The following is a 10,422-nucleotide window of genomic DNA, read 5'->3' on the forward strand; positions in this document are numbered from 1 at the left end:
TTATTTCTATAAAAAAAAAACGTTAGATTTGTCAGTATTTTTTGGCGCTGAACACATTGGGCCCTGATCCCGGGTCAGTTCTCGTGTTCCTGTCTCAGCATTCCAGGTCAGAATCCAGCGTCTCCTCCTGACACCAGATCAGTTGGCGGCTCGGATGCAGACAGAATCAGAGAAACGATGCAGAAAGAGGCAGAGTCCGCAGCTGGCGGGGCCAAAATCCAGGCTCAGAGGATTTATTCAGAAACGTTATGTGCTGAACAGAGTGTGTGTGTGTGTGTGTGTGTGTGTGTGTGTTGTTTTCTCCCTTCCTTTCATTTATTGTCACAGTTGACATACATTCATATGCAAAGTGGGGATCAACCCCAAACAGACTTCAGTCCAACGCAGAATAAAAACAAATGAATCCGGAGTCTCAGGTGACGTTTTCTGCAAAAATTTGGCATCTGTGTGTATTTCGTCATGGTGATTTACAGACAACACCTGATACACAACAACAACGGCGATGATGAGGATAACAGCGGCAATATTAGTAATAATAATAACAATAAGCTGGGGAGGCGGAGGAACGCGGCGGGCCCCGCCCTCCTCAGGAGGAATATTCATATTCCTCGGCGCTGCGCCGCCCGAAGTCCATCCAGCCCAGGTAGTCCCGGTCTTTTATCCGGTGGTTGGCGTTCCCGCCACTCACCCTGCTGTTCAGAGTGGAGTTCCTGCGCACCGAGCCTGTCAGACACACACACACACACACACACTCACAGTCTGACACCAGCACTGACAACCTGCTGCCACCAGATATAATTAATTCAGCAGCTAATTAACCTGCCTGAGACAAGAGAGACGAGCTGGTTGCACTCTCACCGTGCAATAATTGTGTGTGTGTGTGTGTGTGTGTGTGCGTGTGAGATTTTCTTGTCCAGGTCCAGTAACGCCGGCAGGTGAGTAGGAGGCGGAGTCTCACCTTTCATGGACATGATCTTGGCCAGAAGCTGGCTGAGGTTCTGTTTCGTCTCCGCAGCGTCGTCGGGGTGTGGCTGGGGCAGGCCGTTGCCGGGGGCGGAGCGAGCCTGGCGGGCCGGGGCGACAGAGTGAGGTCGTCCGAGACACGACGCCGTGAGAGCAGCCAGGAGAACACACACACACAACCCACTGTTCATCTGAGTGTGTGTGTGTGAGATTGTGAGTTTGAGAAAGAAAACACAAAATGAACATCAAGGTCTGATATTCACATATAAACTCATAAATGCACAAACACATATATTGTACACACACACACATGCAGTTTGGTTAAAATCTGCAACTTTGATTTAGTTTGGAAGATTTCCACAAGGAGCTGGCATGATGAGGCAACTCTTGTTTTTCATTAAAAAAGAAAAATCTGCAGATGAACACACCCGCCGTGGAGCAGCATGACACTGTGGAGATGTTACTGACTAGTTATTAACATGTTATTACATGCAATAAGTGCGTGCAGCGTTCAGCTGTTCATCTAAAACAACCACCTGAAGGAACAGTAGCGAGTTTCAGATCAGACACACACACACACACACACACAGATGAAGAAGAGGCACATGTCTTACCTTGCAGTGTGTGCAGTGTGTGAGCAGTGAGGACTGATCGGGTTTGAACTGCAGGAGGAGGGAGGCTCTTAAATACCCGCCACTCTGACGCACACACACTTCCGTGGGCACGTCGGCATGCATGTGTGTGTGTTAACCATGCTTTATGTGTGCGTGTTTCATGTATGCTTACGATTGGTGTATGAAGCCTTGTTTTTGTTAATGTGAACTACACTGTGTGTATGAATTTTTAAACTGCGTGTGTTACTGTGCTGAACGGTGCATGTCTGCAATTGCATGCAAAGTTTACTTAATTTATATTTGTGTAGAAAGTTCTCTTTGATTCGGTGTGTATTGTGTGTGTGTGATTATCTGTGTTGGTGTACATTTGCGTGCATGCATATGCATATGTATGTATGTGTGTATGCATGTGTGTGTGTGTGTGTGTATGTGTGTGCGCGCAGGGCGGTTTCTCTGCTGTAATTACGCTGTTTTTGTCCTGGAGGAAGTAACCATGGGAAAGGGACACACCTCTACATACAAAACACTGCAGGTGTGTGTGTGTGTGTGTGTGTGTGTTCCACACGTAAATATTTGTATATGTGTGGACATGTTTGCTTGTGGTTTCTGTTTGACCGAATCTCTCTTCATGGTTCCATTCATCACTTCCTGTAAACGACTCAGATGATCAATAATCAATATCACCGATCACAGCTGCCGACAGCATTATCATCATAACGAGGCTATCGGGCCTCGTTACACACGTTTCGTACTGTTGTGTGTCTGTGTGTGTGTGTGGGGGAGGTGTGTGTGTGTGGGGGTGGTATATTGGAGCTGTGATGTGGGAGGTGAGGAATCGTTGCCGTGGCGAAGCAGCCCGCACCTCTCATCTTTTCTTATGGAGACTCTGAGACTCCCCGTCTCCACACGGTTCCACCCGAGAACCACAGAACCTCAAACCAGCTCCACAGCCCCAGTCCATCCACATCCACTGGAAACAGGACCTTCAAGCAGCCTGGCCCTCCACCGCCCCGCCCCACGAGAACATCAGCCATGTCCTCGGGCCTGCAGCCCCAATCCAGCATTTTACTCTGAATCCCCATCATCATCTTCACTTCCCCTACAGGCCCAATGCTGCTTCAGTACAGTGATCTTCACTTAAACAATGTCCTCTTCCTCCAGAGTTCTAGGTAGTAGTGGGTAACACACTCGCCTATGAACCAGAAGACCCAGGATTAAACCCCACTTACTACCATTGTGGCCATGAGCAAGACACTTAACCCTGAGTGTCTCCAGGGGGGACTGTCCCTGTAACTACTGATTGTAAGGCGCTCTGAAGGGCGTCTAATAAATGATGTAAATATAAATGTTCTCACCCTCCCTGCAGCCTGTTCCTGGAGAACTAAGCTCTAAAGACTTGTCTGACCAGGAGGGTTGACCAGTGGGACGCCAGTCCTCAGATTGTTCTAGGTCCCCCTTTGGAGCGCCATTTAACTCCTTCCATTCCTGAAACACCTTGTATGAGAAGTGCACGATTCAGAGGTTAGGTTCTATGAGGACTGGAGAAGGTTGAGTGAGGGTTTACACACACACGCACACACTCACACACCTTCACAGGACAGCTGTGTTAGGCTTTTTGTGGCGCCGTCAGTCAGGCTGGATCTGTGCTCCGGTGGGACAGACAGCAGCGGGTCTCAACAGACGGAGATTTCACCGTGATTAAAAAACGGGAAAAAAAGGTGTCTTTTCCACCGCGAGGACGTGAGACGCGGGGAATCGGTGAGGAGGTCGTCATCATCCGGTGGATAATTAAGATCTTCTCACGGATGACACGTAATTACGGCTGTCAGGGCAGAACCTAGCCGCACACACACACACACACACACGAAGAGAGAGCAAGTGAAGCGTAATTAAACACATTTATGATATGATATTTATTAGGGTTATTAACGAGCGTCGGAGGAATGAAAGAAACCGAGCGGAACGCAGGAACACAGCCTGAGGGAAGGCAGTGACAGAACCCATAGATACAGACCTTCGCAAACACGGTGAATAATTGATATAGAAATTGTGTATATATATATATGTGTGTGTGTGTCTGTGTGTGTGTGCGTGTGTGTGTTTCCTCTCTGAGTATGTCTTTAGGGCACACACAAATTTTCCCACAACCCCGACAAATCCCTAAACCAGGACTAAAGTATGAGGCCCGGTTTACCCTGCAGCTACTCATTCCAGCCATGATAAACTTCACCCTTCGAACTAATCTTCGCTCGTTTAACCCCATCATGACCCCCCCAGACCAGTTTAAATGAAAACATGTTAATGCTCTGAGGGTCAGTTTACCATTTCTGGACTAAGCCTAGTCCTAGACGTCAGTGAAGTCCACCTTTCAAAAAGTGCATTTAATCCTGGATTTGGCTCAATCCATAACCAGGAAACTGCCAGTGGATTTAATCCTTTACCCAGTTTTACATTCAGAACGAGCCCTTCAGAACTTCACCAACAGTATTAATTGTGGTGTAGCACGGTACCTACTGGTTTTTATTGTGGTTTAATACTGTACCCACTGGTTTTTATTGTGGATTAGTACTGTACATACTGGTTTTTATTGTGGTTTAGTACCATACCTATTGGTTCTCAATGTGGTTTAGTACTGTACCTACTGGTTTTCATTGTGGTTTAGTACCGTACCTATTGGTTCTCAATGTGGTTTAGTACTGTACCTACTGGTTTTCATTGTGGTTTTGTACTGTACCTACTGGTATTCATTGTGGTTTAGTACTGAACATACTGATTTTTATTGTGGTTTAGTACTGTACATACTGGTTTTTATTGTGGTTTAGTACCATACCTATTGGTTCTCAATGTGGTTTAGTACTGTACCTACTGGTTTTCATTGTGGTTTAGTACCGTACCTATTGGTTCTCAATGTGGTTTAGTACTGTACCTACTGGTTTTCATTGTGGTTTTGTACTGAACATACTGATTGATTTTTATTGTGGTTTAGTACTGAACATACTGATTTTTATTGTGGTTTAGTACTGTACCTACTGGTTTTTATTGTGGATTAGAACTGTACATACTGGTTTTTATTGTGGTTTAGTACCATACCTATTGGTTCTCAATGTGGTTTAGTACTGTACCTACTGGTTTTCATTGTGGTTTTGTACTGTACCTTGGTTTTTATTGTGGATTAGTACTGTACATACTGGTTTTTATTGTGGTTTAGTACCATACCTATTGGTTCTCAATGTGGTTTAGTACTGTACCTACTGGTTTTCATTGTGGTTTAGTACCGTACCTATTGGTTCTCAATGTGGTTAAGTGGTTAAGTGTCTTGCTCAGGGACACAATGTTAGTAAGCGGGATTCGAACCCGGGTCTTCTGGTTCATAGGCGAGTGTGTTACCCACTAGGCTACTACCACCTTGGTTCTCAATGTGGTTTAGTACTGTACCTACTGGTTTTCATTGTGGTTTTGTACTGTACCTACTGGTTTTCATTGTGGTTTTGTACTGTACCTACTGGTATTCATTGTGATTTAGTACTAAACATACTGATTTTTATTGTGGTTTAGTACTGTACCTATTGGTTCTCAATGTGGTTTAGTACTGTACCTGCTGTTTATTTTATTGTGGTTTAGTACTGTACCTATTGGTTCTCAATGTGGTTTAGTACTGTACCTGCTGTTTATTTTATTGTGGTTTAGTACTGTACCTATTGGTTCTCAATGTGGTTTAGTACTGTACCTGCTGTTTATTTTATTGTGGTTTAGTACTGTACCTATTGGTTCTCAATGTGGTTTAGTACTGTACCTGCTGTTTATTTTATTGTGGTTTAGTAGTGTACCTATTGTTTTTTATTGTGGTTTAGTACCGTACCTACTTTTTTTACATTGTGGTTTCGTACTGTACCTACTGGTGATATGTATTGATTACCTCAGTACTGTGCAGACATTCTCTGTGGGTTTGTGTAGGCAGACTGGATTAGTACTGTACTAAGTTGTTTAGTACTGATGAAGGGTGTCTGCTGACCTCGTCACCTGTGCTCTGTTTGGACGTGGCCATGCCCCTTATTGTGACTGGTTTAGTACTGGATTAACTGTACCGAGGTGTGGGTGGACTGGTGAAACCTGCCTCTGCATGTCATCATAGATACTTCATTAGAACTTTCGTAACAAAAAGTAGTGTGTGTGTGTGTGTGTGTGTGTGTGTGTGTGTGTGTGTGTGTGTGTGCATCGGGACCAGATCAGGGAGTTCTAGTTTACCCATCATTAGAAGAAACTGAAAGTGAAAAAGTGAAAGTGAAGTGATTGTCATTGTGATACACTGCAGCACAGCACACGGTGACATGGTGAAATGTGTCCTCTGTATTTAACCATCACCCTTGGTGAGCAGCGGGCACCATGACAGGCGCCCGGAGAGCAGCGTGTGGGGACGGTGCTTTGCTCAGTGGCAACCTTCTGATTACGGGGCTGCTTCTTTAACCGCTAGGTCACCACTGACCCATTGCTAGACAGCTCTGGTTCACAGAAGATGGATGGATGCATGCTTAGTGAAATTAAATGGCTGCAGGTCCTCCAGATGGTCCAGAAGACCCAATCAGCCCAACATTACGAGGAAGGTTTCTTCTACAGTTTGTTGTTCTGTACGCCACAGTTAAAGACTTTTTACCTAGTGAGACACCCAGTTTAAGTGCCGCAATTGTGTGTGTGTGTGTATGATGGGTGTGTCTCAGCTGAAAAGAGCATCTCTAAGTGCTAATGACCACTCTTGTCATGCTTCCTCCTCTGCGCTGAACCGGAAACCAGAGGCTTTTTAAACGTCCACAGCTCCACCTGCAGCATTTGCAGCCACTTTTCAAACATCTTGGTCACGATCAGTTGGATGCGAGCCTCACTGCAGTCTTACTGGTCTATTTTACTGACCGACTTTGAGGCTACAGGAAGTAAGAACAACAGGGATTGTTTATCCCAATCCAACCAATTCATCCCTAATGACATTTAAAGTTTTAATTTCTAATATCCTCAGGCTGTCCTCCGATCATGTAACCAGTGTGTTGTCAGTTTGTTGTATGTGTGCTGTCGGTGTATTGAAAGTGAAAGTGAAGTGACTTGTCATTGTGATCCACAGCAAGCACAGCGTATGGTGACACACTCCCAGCCGGGGTCTGAACAGGGGAGTTTCAGAACCCTGAACCAGGGTTTCACATTCGTCCTGTGTAATGTTTCCTGACTGTGTTCACCTGTGTATGATTGTATAAAGCTGCCCTGTTTGTGTCTGGGTGGTAGTAGCCTAGTGGGTAACACACTCACCTATGAACCAGAGGACCCAGGTTCAAACCCCACTTACTACCATTGTGTCCCTGAGCAAGACACTTAACTCTGAGTGTCTCCAGGGGGGACTGTCCCTGTAACTACTGATTGTCGCTCTGGATAAAGGCGTCTGATAAATGCTGTAAATGTAAAATGTAAATGTGTCTGTTCGCCATCGGTTCATTGTCACTTGATGTCTCCCCTGTCCTGTCCACCATGTATTAAACCCTTGTCTCATGTCGTTGTGCAAATGCGTCCTTTTTCGTCACCATTTCCTGCCAGCATGACACATGTTTTTGGTTGGTTGTATGTGTTGTTGTTGTATGCGATAAATATGATTTAATTTGCACGTTTTACAACTTGTATGGTGGTTTGTATTAAAATCCCAGATTTGTTTTAGCTGAACAAAGAGACGATCGTGGAAGTTTCCCACAATGCCTTTCCCAGGGAGAAGACGTCTAGATCTTTTGTGATGATGACGACCAACAGACTTCATGAATGATGCAGGAATCTCTTCACAAGTGGCAGGATTTAATTTAATGGAGGGATGGAGGGAACAAAAGACACAAACAGAAAGTGAGCGAGTTCAGATGTGTTGTGTTGCATTATTCATCTGACACAGACACACCACACTGCTCGAAGCTCTAACAGAGACATAGAAGTTGTGTTCAGTTAGTCATAGATATGATTTTGAGAGTGTGTGTGTGTGTGTGTGTGTGTATGTCTATGTGTATATGCATGTATTCTGTTGCTTTACTGCCTTTGTCACGCTTGTGCATGTGATTTATTCATGATCAGCAAACTCACATGAGAAGAAGTGAAGGGTCTCATCAAACATGTAGCAAAGACTGAGTTCAGAAAGAAGGAAACATCAGCTACACACACACACATTTTCAACCAACATGTCCCCTACACACTCCTAAACACACCTCCACCCAAAACCTCACACCTGTTCAGTGTGACGTCCCCTCCAGCCCAAAGCCCTTGGGACAGTGAGAGAGAGAGTGTGTGTGTGTGTGTGTGTGTGTGTGAGTGTGCATTACTGTTGTGTGCTGGTGCCTCGCTGCTGTGCTGATTAGCTGCTATCGATCGGCGCATTAAGAGAATCACCAGCTGAGACATGGAGAGCTTCTCCACCAAGAATAATGAATAATCTGTGTGTGTGTGTATCTGTGTGTGTGTGTGTGCAACAGAAATGACACACACACACCTGTAGCCACATTCATTTTTGTATCTGAAAGTGATTTGCTCTGTAAATCATCCTAATCATGGTATTCATCATAATAAATATGTAAAACAGAACCGTCCACTGAGCGGAGGGTGGAGGAGGACAGGAGGTTGGGGAGAACATGAACGTTGCTGGACGTCCAGCTGATGGGTCATGAAGGCCGAGATTGGCTGCTTGATCTGCGGGAGGTGTTTTTTTTTTTTTTATCTATGTTCCCAGCGAGCGGCTGAAGATCCCGACTCGCCCAGGAACTCCGGTAAGAAGCTGCGGTCTCAGGCACTCAGTTGTAATGAGCTCTCGCTCCGGAACCGCAGAAAACCGGCACCAGCAGAAAACACAGATGAATTATAATTCTGATGCAACACTTCCTTTCCTGAATTATCTAACCTGACCAACTTTTATTTTTAGATCTCACCGTGAAGCCACTTTTTTATTTCTGATAAAAGATGATCTGACATCCTCGCCTGATTGGCCACCGCCGATATATTTAGAACCAGAGAGTGTGTGTGATTGTGTGTGTATGTGTGTGTGTGTTTTTCAACCTGTTTGCATGGAGTTCATGTATTTTGCCCAGGGGTCCAGAATTTGGTTCAGAAACCCCAAACTATTCCTGAAGTCTGGACTCTGTAGACCGCTGGTTGGTTGGAGATCAGAGTGATTGTGTGTGTGTGTGTGTGTGTGTGTGTGTGTGTGTGTGTGGTGACTGGCCTGCAGTGGGGGATTTGTCCAGCTTTGAAATGGAAATGTGATGAACCTGGTCATCACTCATCTGGTCTCCTCAGAAACTCCACAAGGCTCGCGGCACTCCGTGTGACCCTCTTAGACACATCTCTCAGACCTCAGACCTCACCAATGTCCAGACAACCACAGTCCAGACTGATACTGGACACTGGACACTGGACACTGGACAAGTGAAGAGCAATGAGGAGAAGATCTGCATTTGTCTTGGGTGTTAGTAGCCTAGTGTGTTAGGCCCAGTTCAAACTCCACTTACTACAATCGTGTCCCTGAGCAAGACACTTAACCCTGAGTGTCCCCCAGGGGGACTGATTTTAAAGTGCTCTGGATAAGTGCATCTGGTAAAATGTAAAACGTACTTGTCTTCTGATGGGCTTTGACTGTTTAGCTCAGTCACATGTCGGGCCCTCAATTGAGTTTGAATTCCAGGTACTGTGACAGAAATATGACAGTGTGTGTGTGTGTGTGTGTGTGTGTGTGTCAGCAGATGGTGTGTCTTCAGCCTTCTCACAGAGCACCTGCACCTCCTTCTTCTGTAGAAGAAAAGAGTCTCAGCCCACGGGGGTCACCCTGCGCTCTATACTGCACTAATGGCCACGTGAAGGAGAAAGAGAAAGGGCTGCTGGGTAATTAGTTTGATTTCTGCCACGATAAAGGCAGCAGGCAGCCTGTAAAACGTGGAGAACCTAAAGATCGTGGCATGCTGGAACACGCCGGAACAGGACGTGCGCCCAGGTGTCCCACGTGGGAATGGCGCTGGCGTCTCTCCGCGGCCGCCCGTCTGCGGCCCGTGTTTGCTGTGGGGAGAGTAAATACGCTAATTGGCTCATCGATAGTGAATGGCCGCCCTGCTCCTTAAAGGTTATCTGTCCTCAGCGCCGGGCCGGTTATCTTATCGGCCGCCTCCGTCCCTGACGCGCTCGCCGCCGGGCCGTTTCTGCGGCAGATCGTTTCCCCGCTATTGACTCTTGGGATTCATCCCCTACAAACTCGACTACCGAGAGGCCAAGGTTTTGACCGAGACGCCGTGGATGTTTCCTTAAAAGGAAGCAGGGAAGATTAGAGCTTTTCCATCCAGAGGTGCTCAGAAGATCACGCATCTCCAGTCAAACGGCGCCGTCGCGGCGCTAATAAAGCGGAGCAATTACGCGGCAAAATTAGAGCACGACTCAAATTGCCGAAGCCGGAGCTCGGCGGAGGTCCGCGAAAGGGCGAGAAGACGGTTGCGTAACCGGAGGAAGCTGGAAGCGGTTTTATATAAAAATAACGCGGCGGCGTGGGCGTCGCGGCGGCCCGGTTCAGAGGCACAAAACCGCTGCTCAGAACGTGATCGCGATCGTCATCAATTCACAACGGAGGGGTGGCGACTGTTCAGTGCGAATTTTTTTTTTCCGAACGACTCTTCCTTGAGTCACCGGTGAGGCGTAGATCCCAAGTCGCCCCGAGTCCTGCTCCAGACTAACATCGCTCACGTCAGGGGTTGGAATTTGCATGTGGAAGGTGGGAGGGCCTCAGGGTACCGTTCCCAGCCCTCGTTATTCTGTTTCTACACAGTGGGCCATTTATATAGATCCACCTTAATAAAAT

General features: G+C 46.4%; 1 protein-coding gene across 1 annotated transcript; it reads right to left on the reverse strand.

Moving 5' to 3' along the window:
• Positions 1-203: 203 nt before the first annotated feature.
• Positions 204-1,612, reverse strand: cckb (cholecystokinin b). Its single transcript, XM_028991855.1, has 3 exons — positions 1,578-1,612; positions 959-1,154; positions 204-723 (listed from the first exon to the last, which is right to left on the reverse strand). Exons 2-3 carry the CDS (start codon positions 1,152-1,154, stop codon positions 587-589), a joined length of 333 nt encoding a protein of 110 aa, XP_028847688.1. The 5' UTR covers positions 1,578-1,612; the 3' UTR covers positions 204-586.
• Between the last annotated feature and the right edge of the window lie 8,810 nt (positions 1,613-10,422).

The sequence above is a fragment of the Denticeps clupeoides genome, chromosome 9, assembly GCF_900700375.1.
Source record: "Denticeps clupeoides chromosome 9, fDenClu1.1, whole genome shotgun sequence".
In the NCBI taxonomy this organism is placed as follows: domain Eukaryota; kingdom Metazoa; phylum Chordata; class Actinopteri; order Clupeiformes; family Denticipitidae; genus Denticeps; species Denticeps clupeoides.